Here is a 16,332-nt window from a genome sequence, read left to right as displayed (position 1 = left end):
TGTTCTGTTCATTTCCAGCCTCTAGTGTAAGTTAATATTCTTGAGAACATTCTGGAAGATTTTCTGAAATGACACTACCCCATGCACACCATCTATCTAAAAACCATTCCCCCTTCCCCCACTCCCAACAAAACCATAATTTCTGAAGAGCCCAAGGTGTCAAGGACTCACCAGATGGCATCCACAAGACATTGATATACCCCCAAATTCCACCCACCACGAAGCAGAAAAGTGACCACTTCTGGTACATAGCATATCCATTTGCTCACCAGGATGGCCAGCACGAACCATGCCCTGATGACCACACTGCCCACCAACCAGTGTGATGGTGGGCTACCAAGAAAGGACTTCCTAACCCAACATGCACATCTCATGCTGGACCACCTGCCCGACTGGGATAGGATTCAAGATTGCTCATCAGAGGGTGACATACTTCTAGGGTCACAGCATTGTAGTGCCAACCCTTTTATCAATTCCACGTTTTCTTTACATTGTGCTTTCTCCAGAGAAGGACCATGCCTTCCCACTAGCTAAATGACAGCACAGCACCTAGGACAGCTCCCAGAACATGGGCATTTCCTAGCGTGTGCTTGACCTCACGGACCTAGGCAGAAAGAGATGTGATGGGTGTTCTCCCCTTGAAAGAAGAAACTATTGCATGGATTTCACATGTCGATGAAAAAGTGTTCGTAACAGTGAGCCGTCTTTAAAAACGAACAAAAAGTGTTCCCCTAAGCCAGTGTTTGGTGACATTCACTACCAACTCCCAGCATGGCCGTGCCTCTGTAGGGCCAAACTTCTGTGTCACACAGTCAACATTTTCTAAGGCTGAGAGGAGGTCTGTGAACCTTCAGCTGCCCGCTCTTCTCACTGCCACAGGAGACGTCAAAATGAAATTGGTGGACCCCTGTTTGTACTGGCAGGCCAGGACTCGACCCCTCTCCAGGAGGTGGAGAGGAGGGGTCCAACAGGGCAGTGCCTAAAAGGACAGGAGCAGTGAGGTTTGGCAAATAAGACCACAGCTCTGCTGACCCCACCTAGACTTTCACAAGAGTTCTCAAAGTCGCACAAGGTCAGACCAAGGCCCAACACAGGGGTTCAAGGTTTTGTTGTTAAAACTGTGTTCAGTACACTGCTGGGTCTTAAACTGGGATTTCCAGAAATGCCCCCTGCCCTATCTTCCATAAAAGGAGACTCTGCAGTCAGGGTGTGTGTGTGTGTGGGGGGGGGGTGTGCCTGTGAATACAATCCATGTGCCCCCTCCCCGAGAGCTTTATCAGTCTGGAAGGAGTGGGAATGAGTATCCGAGAACCCACAGCACCTGTGCACTCACTTTTGGGGGATCCAGCAGGACAGGGGGGTGACGGATTCTGGCCCTGAGCCAAAGCTTGCCTTTTCAGCAGTCGATGAGATACCCACATGTCATCCGAGGCGGCAGGCCAGGTGCCCCATCCATCAGCTACACTGTGATGACCTGAACCTTGGTTTCCGTTTGGAAAGCACAGCATCAATAGATGCAGGATTTTTTAAAAGAAGATTTAATTCAGAGAGGAATACTATCGGTCAGGAGGTCAGGACTAGGTTCACATGAAGGCTACAACTTCTCCATCCTAACTCCCCCCCTCAAAATTCTCACTGGTCCCTGCCATTTGGAATCAGCTAATACACTTTTTTTCCTGATTCAAACTGGATCCAGGCAGAATTCTGAAGTCTCAAAGATGTCTGTTATTGAACCACATCCTAACAACACACTGAGGTAGACTGTGCTGGGAAAAAAAAATCATGACCCACATTCACCTGTTTATTTTTCCTTGATAAAAATTTACATGCACTCCATTTTTTACGAAAGTGATTTTTAGATTGATTTTATATATTAAAATAAATACTTTTTCCCACTAAGAAAAACTTTCTGAATTAGAAAAATGTGAAAACTGCTGCTAGTGTAGTATATTACTACAAATTTACTAGGAAAAGAACAAAATACCTAGATCTGTGTGTCTTTAATTGACATACGGACTCTTCTTCTATTTACAAAATAATTTTGGCGAAAATAATTTCTGTACTCTTGCTTCTTGTACCCAATCACTGAGGCTCCCCAGCAATATTTTACATGCTGTATTTTCTCAAATCATATAAATAAGATAGTAATAGGCCATTGGAATTCGTGTCTACCTGTGTTCTCAACCCAGAACTGAGAGGGCTCGGAGGTCGTCACTGTATCCCTGTCCCACAACTCTTAACAGAGGAAGAGGAGAAGGAAGCAAACATCTGTAGGGAAACGCTCAGGGATGCCCGTAGGGATGGTTTTGATGAACCCAGGTGGGGAGTTCACCATGTTCTTCACTTGAGCAGCTGTAGTTCTCACACGGAGAATTAGACGGGGGACTCCCACCGTTCAGAAGTTCTCAGTGGTGGGGAAGTCTGACGGTTTCGCCTCCAGACATTAGTCTCTTAGAGATTGCAACATTATAAGCACCTGAGGGAGATGCTCAGGTACCACGCCTGACCCAGCTGAGGTTCCCGGGCACAGGGCTGCTCTGGGCAACTGGTACTGAGGATACTCAGATGTCCCATGGATGGAGAGGACCGACATTCTCAGGGCATCCCCTGGTATATTGCTTGATGTTCTCAGAGGCCATCCTGGTTGCTGGTCTTTGGGATCTGATTTGTTGTGTTCACACCATAACTGAGGAAGGTGCACACCCAGGAGAAGGAACACGGGGGCCGGAGGGAGGTACACAAAGGATGAACACAGGTGTCCTCGAAGGAGGGCCCATCTGTAACCAGTTCACCCAAGCAGGAAATTTCCGGCAGAACTTGTTATTCAAACAGGACCAACTCCCAGTTGCCCACGCTCCATGGGGCCTCAAAAATGTCCCAAAGGGTTAGCAGCTAATGTGGCTTAATTCCCAGAAAACACTCCTTTAAGACCCAAATAAGAAGCTACTCATGCCCCACTCACTCTCCCTAGACAGGCAGACCCCCAGCACTCCTCCAGGGAACAGTCAATAACTTAGGAGGCTAATGCCCGAGACCTCTTCAAAATTAAATATGTTACAAATATATCCTCAAAACTCTCTGTCATCTCAGGTTTTTTCCCTTTTGCTTCTTTTTCGTTTTGTCCTGGCTTTGTTTGGTCTTCCAAAGATCCACGATGACCATTCCAAACTAAACATCCCTCCCTCAGCTCCTGAAAACCATTGATTCAGCAGAGGGAAGGGGAAGAGTCACCTGAGGCAGGACTCCCGACAGGAGAAGACTGTCTAGGGCACAGACTCCCGGAAGGAAGCAGCCAGGGGGAGGACACGTGAGCCACAGACCTGCCGGCCACAGACCCCCAGAGCCAATTCCCAAAGCTTCAACCCAGCACGAAGACTCCGCACGCACACGCACGCAAGCACACCAAAGCACACGTGTGCACGCACGCTGGGGCTGTGCACACTTATCAGAAGGGACAGCAGCAGCTGTTGGTCAACTTAAGGAACTGATTTTGTGAACGAGAAAAAAATAAAATCCTTCCATCCGGATGAGAAAGGTCACCCTGTAAAGCTCGGGCTTCTGCCGGGACAGGATTTTGTTTCTCCTTTCAACATTTGTTCCTCGGACAAGTTTTCTCTTTTATACTGTAGCTCAGACACTAGCAGAAGGAAAAATAAAAACTTCGTAAAAATACGTGTTTTCTTTCAATCTACTAAGAAAAAAAAATCCTGGTTCGAAATTGTGGATGCCCAAAGGGCAGCAGCCATGGAACCCCTTCCCCTCCAGGTTCACAGTTAAATCTTCTGATGACCAGTCGAATTGGCAAGCACACAGCGTGTTTTAGGTCAAAAGATGAACAGAAATGTACAGGAACTCTCTCTGAGATCTGTCTGACGTTGGGGTGGAGTCGCGAGAATCCTGAGTTTTCTAGAGGCGTTCAAACCAGAGGAAAGTGAAACAGGACCCTCCCCCACAGGCACTGTTAGGAAGGACTGGACCGGGGCAAGGTCAGAATCCGCCCATTCTTCTTGCCCCCGTTCATGTGGGTGTAGGGGATGTGGTCCTCATAGTTCCGCTTGATGCCCAGCGAGGACCCTCCCTCCCGGCCCCCGGCCTCCTCCCTCTGACAGTGGGAGGACCGATCCAAGGGGACATTCTCCATGTCCTCAAACTCCATCTCCAGCTCCTCACTCTCGGGAGCCTTGTTCTCATCACTGTGGAAGAAGGAAACTTCTGGAAAGCTGGGGTGCAGGTCATCCTTGAGCAGGTTGACGATTTCCAGGAAGGTGGGCCGCATCTTGGGGTTGAACTGCCAGCACATGCGCATCAGCTCGGTGCTGTGGGACAGAGGGACAGGTGGGGGATGAGTCTGGGAGTCCACCAAGCAGCAGCCCCAGCCCTGCAGACGACACTCAGAGATGACACTTGTGCATGTCGGAAGCCATGCGTGCGGCCCTTGTCAAGGCAGGAATGGCAACTCAAGGGTACGAAAAGGTGGCTTTGACAGTAAGCCCAAAAGGCCGTCTCACTAGGCTGTCTCACGGGTGATGGCTTTATCCATCCCTGACCCTCCACCCCTTCTGCACCCAGCACTTCATAACCCTTCATTCCTAACTGGGCTTCCCGGAAGGGCTCCCCTGGTCCACCAGCAGCGCTGGACTTGAAGACCCCGCGGGGGGGGGGGGGGATGCTCAAGCCTCAGTAGGTGCACCTGCCAGAGGCCCAGCCCTCCATCCCCAGAGGGTGGCAGGAGGGGCCTCAGCCACAGGAGCAGCCCCTGCCAGTGGGCTTCATGGTATGTGCCCGGAGGAGACTCTGCATCCTCAGAGGCTGCCTTGGGGCCTCCAGGCTAACGCTCTGCTCCACCAAGAGCACTCGGGACAGGAGTCGGGGCTTGTTTCCCATTTCACCTTTCTCCTCACCACCACTGTAGCTTCCAGGGCAGGAATTGGCCCTCTGAGTATGTTTATGAACAAAGTTTAATCGGCACATAGTCATACCCACTCATTAAGTAATGTCTGCAGCCACCGGGAGCTACAGCCACCCGAGTTGAGCAGCCCCGATGGTGGCCACGAGGCCACAAAGCTGGAAACCCTCACCATGTAGCCCTTTATGGGAGAAGCCTGCGAGCTCTGCCCTAGGCCTCACTTAATCTCCCTGATCCTAGAACTAATGCCAGCGTCACCTGGGAACAGCCAGGAAAGGACCTTTAGGAGGCAGTGTTTAGAAATATTTTTTTCAGACTTTCCAAATAACTGTTTCATTCTTTCTGTCATATGAGGCCTTCTAAACCGATTCCTTATTCTTGAGGGAGGAAGCATTTAAATGACCTCCCTCCTTTTCAGAAGCAAAAAACTTAATAGATACTAACAGAGGATTTTGGGTGTAATAAGTACTCATTGTGGAATGTTAAAAACTCCCCAAAGTATAAAGAAAACACAGCTCCCTCACTGCTCTCCTTCGGCTGTCGGACCGGGTCTGGTCTACCCGGGCACATTTGTAAATGTAATAGAAAGCACTTTTTCCACTTACTATCTGAACAGCAGCTCATTCAATTAGTTACAACATATCTTCACAAGCCTCAGTTGAAATTTCATTTGCTACATCAATTAATTTATCAATTTATTTAGCAAGTCTCATTATTGGATATTAAATTTTAGGGTTTTCTTCTTTGCAACATCTTTGCAACTGTAACTAGTACAAAAGGCAGTAAGAATGGTTATCTAACAACAGCATTGCTGGCACCGAGTAGGAAATTTTTTTTCCTAATTTTAGAAGGCAATATTTTTTCTTTATTTACTCTTTATTTATTGGACATTAGTGAGGCTAGACAATTTTCCAAGTGTGAAATGGCACAGGTGTGTGTGGACTATTTGACCCTATAACAAAAATTAAAACAAAAATATGTGTGTGGGGGGATACGTAATACATTTACCTAATAAAATTTTAAGAAAAAACAAGCATAGGTCTCCCTCCCCCGAGTTCCCAGGTTTCCTTCTCCAAGATTGCCACTACCGTGGCTCCTCGCACAGCCTCCCAGTTGTGTATGCAATAAAAGTAGGTGTGTGAAGACGTGATATGGAAACACACTCGTGAATGCAGATGCACAATATACACACCAAGTGCACACACAGAGGCGAGATCATGGGATGTGCACACTAAGTGTGCCAAAAAAAAAAAAAACACACAAGCACACAAGACCTGCATGCAGACACAAGTAGGCTTGCAAAGATCTGAAATGCAAACACAGGCTCACATGAAGACATGCCATTCAGACAGCACATGCTTAATGATCAAATGCCGGAACACACAGGCAGGCACGTGCAAGCACAAGCCTGCATGTGAAGACTCACTGCAAACACACCAGGCACACAGCATGCACACACAAGTGTGCGAGCAGCATAGGCCAGGCACACGCTGTGCTGTGTCTCCGCACTTACACTGTATCTGGACAGTTGTCGGGCTGCTCCAGGTACCCGCCGTCCATGACGAACTTGAGCACCTGCTCGTTAGACAGGCCTTGGTAGGGCTGTTCCGCCAGGCTGGTGATCTCCCAGAGGACCACACCGAAGGACCTGCCGGCAGGTTGAGAGTAGTTAACAAAGAAGCCACCCACTGACACACACCCTTATCATCTACTGGACCTTGGCTGTCATTTATTAGAGCCTTGTTAATAAAACAATTCCTCTTGCAATTCATGAATCCCTACAACATCAGTCTCGATTGGAATGCAGGGGAGCCAGGCGAGGTCTGCAGCCAGGACATCGCCTTCGTTTCCTGATGAAGAGAAGTGAGGAAGGCCGGCTTCCCTGGCCCCCTCCCGCCTGTCACACACTCCTAGTCACACATGACTCGTCACAGGCCCAGCCATGTGGTTACTGCTCCAGCCAACTCACCACATGTCAGAAGAAGCGGTAAAGACCCCGTCCTTCAGGGACTCGGGTGCCATCCACCGCACGGGCAGCAGGCCCTTGCCCCCTTTCCGGTAGTAATCCGTTTCGTAGATGTCTCTGGTCATTCCAAAATCTGACAAGAAACAAGTCACACACTCAGCCTGCAGCCCGTGGCCCCCGCGTCTGCCACTCTGACTGCCCTGAGGTGTGCGTTCACCGGGGCTGGTCATGTTCAGTGAGAACGGATTCTGAGGGATTCGTGAGGATGCAGAGGGGGAATGCCAACCGCCATTTATAGGGAGGGACAAGGAGGCACCAAGTGACAAGACCTGGCTTTCTGGCCCGTACCTTGGAGTTCCATTCTCAGCACCCACCCTGTACTCTCCCCAGCACCCGTGACTTTTTGACTTTCCATAGCCAACCTCTGGTCCCCACTGGATAGAGCCCCGTCACCCAACCAGCTTGTCACTGGACACCCAGAATCGGGCCTTCCCTTGATCCACCCCTTTCCTCACTCCCACACCCAACACAGCAGCACCCCACCTACTCTGTCCCCACCTCTCCCTCAACCCAGCCATCCAGGCCCACCACCACCTTTCACCTGCCCGCACCCCTCCCACCTGACAGTGACCGCCCACTGCCCAGGACAGGCCACATAAGAGGACCATGCCCCCGCCTGCTCCACTGCTAATGTAAGAGGACGTCTTTGGGGTTTTCTTTGCGTGTTTGGGGAGGCTTTTTTTTGGTCTGATTTTGTTTCGGTTGAGTTTAGTTTAGTTTGTTTGAAGTCCTGGGATTGAACCCAGGGCACTCTGACACTGAGCTACACCCCAGGAAGATGGGCCTGGGACCCGCCCTCCTCCTGCCTCAGCTTCCCAGGCCCCTGGGATCCTAGGCATCACCATTACATAGGGCGAGAATCTCTTTGGATCATAAACCGAATCACTTTCCTTCCTGTTTCCATTGCTAATCCAGAAGAATGGCCTTGGGATCATAAGTAGGGTCATTTTTCCCACTTGTATCCTTCAAGGTGACATCCCGTGACTTGCAAGGCCCCTCCAGGTGTGGTTCTGGCCTCTCAGCTCACATACCTCTCCTGCTCCTCTGGTCCCCTCCATATCCATCTTATTCAGACCCAAAACCATCTTTCCAGCCTCAGGGCCTTTGCATGCACTATCCCCCCTCCTGGACACTCTCACTCATCCTGCCAGACGCGGCTGGAACGTCACCTTCTTACAGAGAGCGATGTTTCCTGAACTGGACTCTCCCCGAGGCTTCTCTCCCCCCGGGGACTCTACTCCCTTCACTGTTCTTTGTCCTCCCTTCCTCATCTTGTCTACATAGTGTGAAATTCTTTACTACTTTTCTGGAGCAGCACCACCCATTATGGATGGATATGGTCTGTGTTGTCCAATGTGGTGGCCACAGGCTCAGGTGGCTGTCAAACACCCGAATGTGGCCAGTGTAACCAATGGACTGGAATTTTACTTCCACTTAATTGAAATGTAAATGGGGACATAGACCACCACGCTGTGCTAGATAATGCAGATGACGGCTGCGGACCACAGTGATCTAGTCTAGTGGCACCTCCAGCACCCACTATGGTGGCAACGCCTACCAAGCACACAGGAATTGTCGAAAGAAGCGAAGAGGTGAGTTCATCACTAAATACCAGTGGAAGACTGGGCCCGTCCCCAGCCCTGACATTGTAGACAAGATCTGAGAACTTATCCTGGAGAACTGCCCCCTGGACTTGAACCAGCCAGGCCAGACATTTCAAAGCAGAAAGAAAGATCCAAAGACAAACCTCCAATTTTGACAGTAAAATCATGAGCAACCATGCAGTTTCGCGCTGCCAGGTCCCGGTGCACAAACTTCTTGGCATTCAAGTATGCCATCCCATCTGCGATCTCTGCTGCCATCTGAATCACCTCTTGCAGGGTCGGGGGAGGGCGGCCGGGGTTATTCTACAGTTGAAACATGGGTTCATGTTCAGCGACCCTGGTACCCGCAGCCAGGAGCGGGCGCCCTGCCAGGGTCTTAGAGGCAGCTCACCTCAGCCTCCGGCCTCAGAGAGCGGAGGTAGCTCTTCAGGTCTCCGTGAGCCATCAGCTCCATCACCACCAGCGTGGGCTGGCCCTTGGACACCACCCCCAGGAGGCGGACCTGCAGAGTAAGGGGTTCTCGATGAGGGTCTGTGGGATGATTTCAACTCACCGTGGTCTCTCTGCCTGGTGCCTACAGCACACTCGGCACCCTGTGCCCAGATGGAGTATGATCATCCCTGGTGTGGGGAGCAAACAAGACACCCCAAGGCAAAGCCCACCCCGTTAATGTTCCCGAGCACACGGGGCATGTGCCAGGTTACAAAGGGCTACAAAGAAGCCTGGAAGAGGGAAGAGAGAGAAGATTCCAGGTGGTGATGGAAAAGCAATAAAAGATCCAGAGAGATGAGAAATTCTGGAAAGTGAAGGAAGATTCCAGAAAGTAACAGAAGATTCTAGAAAGTGATGGAAAGTTCTGGAAAACAATGGTACAGAGATAGAGTCTGGTTCCAGGTGAGGTGGGAGAGGGGGCATGGAGGAGCCCCTTCCCCATCTTTGGGATGGAGGGTGCAGGGGGAGACGGGCAGGTCCACATCCAGTGTCCTTGGCAGTCTGTGGTAAGAGGCAGTAGGGCAAGGGCAAGGGCAAGGGCATGAGAGGAGGCCGCATCTGGCCCCTGCAGACCTACCACATGATGGCAGGTGAAGCCCTTCATGACCGAGGCCTCGTTGAGGAACTCAATCCGCTCCCGGAGACTGGCTGCCTCGTTGACGGTCTTCACTGCCACCCGGGTCTCTGCCTCGCCCTTGATGATGTCCTTGGCATTGCCCTCGTATACCATGCCGAAGGAGCCCTGCCCCAGCTCCCGCAGGAGGGTGATCTTCTCCCGAGGCACCTCCCATTCGTCCGGCACATACACAGAAGAGGGGAACACTACTCCTCACTTATCCACACAGCACCCTCGGCTGATCCCCAGGGGCCGGCCACCTCCCATGCCCGAGTCCCCTGCAAATGCTCATGCTCCCTGTGACCCAGGACTCTGCCAGGCGTTGAACATGTGACCAAGAACAGGGCAGGTGTCTCTTCCCCATGGAGGAGTTGGAACTAGCCCTCCCTTGCAGCTGGGAACACAAAGCCCCTCATGGAAGCTGCCACAAAGAGCAGACGTGTCCCCAGCATTCACCCGGCCACCACTCGCCCCCCTTCTCCCTGGCTCTCATCCCCTTGGTCTCCCATTTTAACTTCCAATTCCCACCCCCCAGGTTGGAGGATGAGTTTGGAGTTCTGTCCCTGACCCTCAGCGGCCACTCCAGCTGCACACCCCATGCTGCAGCCCCAGGTCCTCAGCTCTTCCCCCAGCCCAGAGGTCCCAGAACAGCTCCGTCCTCCCACCCAGGCAGGAATCAGACAGCAGCCACTGGACGGCTCGCGGGAACGGAGTCTCCGCAGTGAGGGCAGGTGGGCAAGCCCCAAGGAACAAGAGGCTTTCCTTGCCCTGTCTGGGGTGACAGTCTGTCCTCAGCCCTCCCTTGGTGGGATCGTCACCCATTAGGGAAGGGGATGGTACTCACCGTCACTGGCGCTGAGGTACTCGGGGTTTGAAGAAGCATAGAGAGGTCCCATCGGCCCATCTGGCTGCCTGGAGGGAAAAACGAAGCCGAGCAGCGTGAGACTCAGGGCACCCACCCACGGTCTTGAACTGGCCACAGTGGGAGACATTTACACCTCAGAAATGGGCAAACACTACAAGTTGGAATGGATTTAGGGTTTTTTTTTTTCTTAGTTGTAGGTGGACACAATACCTTTATTTTATTTGCTTCTATTTTTATGTGGCCAGGAATCAAATCCAGTACCTCACGCATGCTAGGCTAGCGCTCTGCCACTGAGTCACAACCCTGGCCCCAGGGATGGATCTAACTTTCTGTTGTTTGTTTCCAACTTAAAAAAGCAATGGATAAAGTATTACTAATAATGCAGATTCAACTTGACAGTGGGTCATTTCAGTACCCTACATTGCTCACGACCCACAAAAGTTGAGATGATATTCTTCCAGGATTTAAAAACCATGCTTCAGCAAAGGTGTTGCTCATGCCGTTGATGAAAATACATTTCTTACTTAATTTTGGTCTGACTCTTTAATGCAAAAAAAAAAAAAATATCAACATTTATGTTGTAGCTATACTTGTTCATTGATGGCAACCATAGGCTGGCTATGGGTATGCAGGTTTGGGGGAAAAAAAATCAACAAAAGCATTAAGAATCAACTGGAGAGGGGAAATTCTCGATAAAGAATATTACATATTAAGATTATTACCTGTAAATTGCACGTTGTACATCCCATAGCGATTTGGAAGGGCAATAAAAGATGGAATTTATAATAAACTTAGCTATACCCCTATCTGCATCCAGGCATATCCCCTCCCCCGGCCCCGAGAGCCAGTTGTCGGCCATTTGCCGGCACACCTCCGCACTCACCTTTTTCTCAAGAACAGGTAAATGCTTCCAATCACAACACTGAAGAGAAAGACAAAGATGAGAGGGCCAATGATGATTTTGGCAATATTTGATGGCACATCTACTGAAAAAAATAAGAAAAGAGAATGAGAAAATATGTGGTTCACATCAAAAATCACAGTTTGGAGCCATACCTGACCTTGAGCCTCTCTCTGCTGGTTACTGAGACCCACCCCCCTTTTTCCCCCAGGTAATCCTGAAACACCACTTGGCTGAGCAGGGCTCAGAGTCTGTGTTCCTGAAACCCACTGCAGCCCCAGACCCTCCCTAGGCCAGCCTTCTCTTCCCCACCCCAGGGCGGCTTCACCAGCACAGAATCCAGGTGGTCAGCCAGGGACCCACACTAAGATCCAAGGGGGTCATGTGAACCCCCAAATTTGTAAGTAGTTGGATCACAAGTGCAGGTGACCTGGGACCCTCAAGCTTGCAGCTGGTGTCTGAAGTGAGGGTGTCTTGTTGGAGACCATCATGTGCGTAAGCTTGTAGGCTGTTTGCTAACTCCGGGTTGGACTGGATTGGATTTGCAGAACATCAGCACGTTCACCCTGACCCTGACCCGAGCCAGCCCAGCAAGAATCACTTGACATTTCTGCACCCTCATGGTGCCCAGCACGTGAAACCCAGCCAGAGAGAAGTCCCGCCCACCCAGCTCAGAATCTTCCCTCCCTCCAAATCGCTTTGCTCATGCCCATGTGCGGGCTCCTGCCACATGCACCCTCAACCCATCTCCGTCTTTGGCCTCTATGTATTCATTCTTCAAGATCTTGATCAAGATGTCACCACCTCCAGGAAGCACAGCCTGATCAGCCAGCTGCCCCTTCCCCGCAGTCCTCGGGGGCTGGCTCACCCAAAGGCAGCACCCCAAGAACACTTCACGCTTAGCTGTTCATTGCTGTACCCAAGGTAGAGAAGGCACGTTCTGCCCTCCTCCCCTGGGGACGTGGCCCATCTATTAACAAAGATGGAGACACTAGCAGAGGAACAAATGTGTCCACAGAGGTGCCCCGTGACAGCCCTGGACATGCACCATGGCGTGGAAACTCCCTCGACCTCCTGACGTGGGTCCTGTTATTTTCCCTGTGTGCACCTGTGCCTCGGTATCTGAGGGGATTGGTGCCAGGACCCCGTGGATATCAAACTCCATGGAGGTTCAAGTCCTTTATATAAAATGGCACAGTATTTGCATAGAATCTATGCGCATCCTCCCACAGACTTTAATTCATCTCAGGATGACTTAGGACACCTAATACAATGTAAACGCCATGTAAATGTTGTTGTTGTTTTAGGGGAAATAAGGAAAAAATCTGCACATTCACTGTGGATATGATTTTTTCTTTTATTTTCAATCTATGATTGGTTGACTCCGAGATATGGATCCCACAAATACAGAGCACCAGGTGCAGGCTCAGAGAGGGCAAATACCCAGCCTTAGGTACCCAGCAGCAGCGGGTGGAACAAGGGTCAAGGTCAGGCTGACATTCCTACCTCCCCAGGGGTCATTCACTAGAAAAGTCCTACCAAGCCCAGACCCAACCACCTGAGGTTGCCAAGGAAACTTACGATAATCGGTCACGTAGAAATAAGTGGCTTCTGTCCAGGAGCCATTGCCTGCCAGGGAGGTGGCCCGGATGCGCACGCTATAGTTCCCTGGTGACAGCCCACGCAGCCTGCAGCCCCTCTCCAGAGCAAAGTGCTTCCGGGAGACACAGAGATGCAGCTCCTAGGAGGAAGGAGACAGGGCCACTGAGTTCTGTACACCTGGGGCACCCAAGTTATGGACGACACACCACGGTCACGGCCAACAGCTTGATGCTGAACATTCTCACTCCTCAGAGCAGATTTGACTTTGCCACGGACACATAAGAGCCACCAGCAAATCTGTATCTCCCACAAACAGGACGGCAGAGTCCCAGCAAAACTCAGGGGACACCGAAAGTCAAGCTTTGCATGCTTTTCCTGTGACATGAAATATTCTTTCACAATTACCCTATTTTAAAGGGACACTAGTGGCATGTATTTGTGGGCACTGTGTGCCGTTATGTGTATGCGCTGTGGGGAGATTAAAGCAGGCCAACAAACACGTGTCACCTCACGCTTACAGTGTCTTTCTGTGAGAACACTTTGGATGTATTCCTTTTTAGTTTAATTTTTAAAAATCCATGGACACATTGTAACGCAGCCTGTGTGTGCAACCTGCAGGGGTCACCTCGGGGTGGCCAGCATTTGTCTCTCCTTAAACATTTATCATCTGTGTTGGGAACTTCAAACTCTTTCTCCTAGTTCTTTGTGAAGCATAAAATGAGCTGCTCTAAACAGTCACTCTCCTGTGAGTAACCACTAGAATTTACTCCTCCTACACAGAGGTGTTTGGGGGCCCATTATCCCACCTCCCTCTGCCTCCCCTCCTCCTACCCCCAATCCATTCCTCAGTATTTTGAAATATTACATACGGTCACTACTCAGTGCAATAGGTCCCTGAAGCTTATTCCTCCTAGATGAAACTCTGCACCCTTCCGTTAACATCTCTCCTTATTCTTTTGCTTTTTCCCCATTTTAAATGTAGAGGTGATCCTCAGCTCAGGGGCCAAGAGCAACAGGAGGCAGCCACATGTGGCCTGCAGGACAGGTTGGACCTCACGCTGCTCAGTGGCAGGTCAACCCTCAAACTCAGAACCATCTGGACTTCTCCTTGAGGTCGCCCACTGTGGGACAGTTTCTGCCAGACCTACAGCAAAGTCAGTGTCCGGCGGGAGTGAGGGCCCTGGGGGTCGGTCATCTCCATCTTTCCCACACCTCCCCGCCTCTGCCCCAGCAGAACCAAACAGTTCAATGTCTAAGGACAGGTTTTTAAAAAAAAAAAAAAAAAAAGCCCTTGCCTTTCCATGGATTGACTTTTGATATATTTTTTTCATCATCATGAAAAGAACTGGAGTCTACCCAAATGTCTGTTAGGAAAAGACATAAATAAAGCGGGGCCCACACCCCACCAGCAGCACGTAGCTAGAGATAAACCAGGACTTGTCAGGAGACACAGGAGCCTCTCTGGGCTATCTGTCGGGGCGACCCGCAAGCATCAGGCCAAAACTCAAAAACTTTCCAAAACAGCCCCTTGGCTAGCAGAGCAGAGCGTGTGCAGAACGGAAAATTTGGGGAGAAGGAGGGTGGGGAAGAGAAAGAAATGTACAATCTCCGGTGCTTATCATGTGACAATCATAGCAAGAAAACAAACTGGCCCATTGGTGGGGGCAGGGGCGGGGAGTCTGGTCCAAAGGTTTTTCCAAGTAGAATGAGTCACCAAGTAGAAGGGGACAAATAAGCAAATATAGAAACCCCAGAGCTGCTATCAGGAGCAGGGGCAGGGCCTTCCCTGCAGTGAGTGGCCTACCCAGACACCTTGAGGGGCGGGAGCAGGAAGGGCACCGGATGGAGAGATCCAGAGCCTGGCAAGCACCCTCCACAGTCACCACAACAAAACCAGCAAAAGGAGAACCGAAACCCGACCAAGGGTGAAGCCGGTTGCGTAAAAAGTTGTGCAAATAACAGAAAGGGAACAAAAAATCCAAAAGAGATCAGCACGCCAGCGCACCCAACACTGATGCTCCTTCCCTGGAGGGGGCGTCCCATGTCACCAGACAGCCAGCCCTCGACTCCCGGAAAGCCTCTCCTCTTCACCAAGCAGGGGTGGTTCCAGAGAAGACCAGCCTGCAGAGCCAGGGACAGCAGAGAGCAGGATGCAGGATGGAGCCGGGCAAGGCCAGCTCCAGCCTTAAGAGATGCCACGTCGACCTCTTACTCACCCCAGACTCATTACCACCTCATTGTCACACATTATCCTAGAGGAGCGCCCACCCCGGTGCCATCTTGGCCCGTCCACCTCCAGCTGTGGAACTGGCCCATATAAGATTAAAGGAAGGCTGTCCCCACCCGCGGGTCGGCCCAGCATCCTCACAGTAGAAAGTCATAAATAATCCTCCACTCAGTAACTAAAATCCCCCCTGCTCCATTCACTCTTATAATAAGGACCCTCATCCTTTGTTTGGGGAGAAGATGATTTATGAGTCAATCTTTTCTTCTGCTGCTCTCTGGCCATGAGTCAACCCCCTTCACTGCTCAATAAACTCTCAGTGTCATTATTGGTTCCTTGATCCCAAGAGGGAGAAAGAACCCAGATTTGGGGCCAGAAGCTAACCCCTAGGGACAGGGTACCCAGAGGGCAGGCAGGAGAAGTGGTGAGGGACAAATGATTTGGACACATGGTTTAAGGATGAAGCAAAGCCATCAAGTAGAGGCAATTTGTCTAGTCAACTAACAAAAGGGAGGAAAAAGTTACCCGCTGGAGAGAGTTCTGTAAATGGGGCAAGACCTACAGTGGTGCCCCGCCCCGACCTGCCTTCGCTTATTGAAGGTCACCCACAGGCTGAGATATTCAGTGGAAATTTTCAGAAATGCACGATTCACGTTTTATGTGACTTATTAAAGCACATTGTTATAACTGTTCTGTTTTATTATTAGTTATTGTTGGCACCTCGTAAGGTACCTAATTTGTAGGTTAGACTTTATCACAGGTACACATGCCCGGAAAACCCAGCATACGTAGGGATCCGCCCATCCACAACCCCAGGCATCCGCTGGAAGTCTAGCGATGGATTCCTCAAGGATGGCACTTCTCTTCTCCCGCGGTGTGAATCATGAATATATATAAATAAGTTTCATGCTACCTTTTTCTTGGTCAAAACAGTAGGCAATTAAGGACAAAGTTGGAAATGATCAAGTGTCTACAGAAAGGTTATTAAGAAGGTGGCTGTAACCCCTCTCTCTCTCTCTCTCTCTCTCTCTCTCTCTCTCTCTCTCTCGATTTGGAATAACTGTGACCACAAAAGGCCAGCCAGGAACATTACGAT

The 16,332-nt window shown here is 50.5% G+C and overlaps 1 protein-coding gene across 4 annotated transcripts in view; it reads right to left on the bottom strand.

Moving 5' to 3' along the window:
- Positions 1–1,788: 1,788 nt before the first annotated feature.
- The window catches only part of Insr (insulin receptor), a 123,015-nt gene continuing 108,471 nt past the window's right edge, over positions 1,789–16,332 (bottom strand). For 2 of the 4 annotated variants that reach the window (XM_046443888.2, XM_046443890.2), the window contains 9 exons: positions 12,992–13,151; positions 11,393–11,495; positions 10,489–10,556; positions 9,606–9,850; positions 8,928–9,038; positions 8,680–8,839; positions 6,876–7,005; positions 6,420–6,554; positions 1,789–4,316 (listed from right to left, as the gene is read on the bottom strand). In XM_046443888.2, coding sequence (XP_046299844.1) covers positions 3,962–4,316; positions 6,420–6,554; positions 6,876–7,005; positions 8,680–8,839; positions 8,928–9,038; positions 9,606–9,850; positions 10,489–10,556; positions 11,393–11,495; positions 12,992–13,151 — 1,467 coding nt within the window. In that variant the 3' untranslated portion in view covers positions 1,789–3,961. The remainder of the gene's footprint in view (positions 4,317–6,419; positions 6,555–6,875; positions 7,006–8,679; positions 8,840–8,927; positions 9,039–9,605; positions 9,851–10,488; positions 10,557–11,392; positions 11,496–12,991; positions 13,152–16,332) is intronic. The other 2 variants (XM_046443889.2, XM_046443891.2) reach the window with 1 other exon arrangement.

This window comes from Marmota monax, unplaced genomic scaffold (genome assembly GCF_021218885.2).
Source record: "Marmota monax isolate L192 unplaced genomic scaffold, Marmota_monax_Labrador192_F-V1.1 WCK01_AAM20220418_F8-fsc00102, whole genome shotgun sequence".
Taxonomy (NCBI): domain Eukaryota; kingdom Metazoa; phylum Chordata; class Mammalia; order Rodentia; family Sciuridae; genus Marmota; species Marmota monax.
Note: the sequence above shows the minus strand (reverse complement) of the source record. Positions and strands in the feature narration are given on the sequence as shown.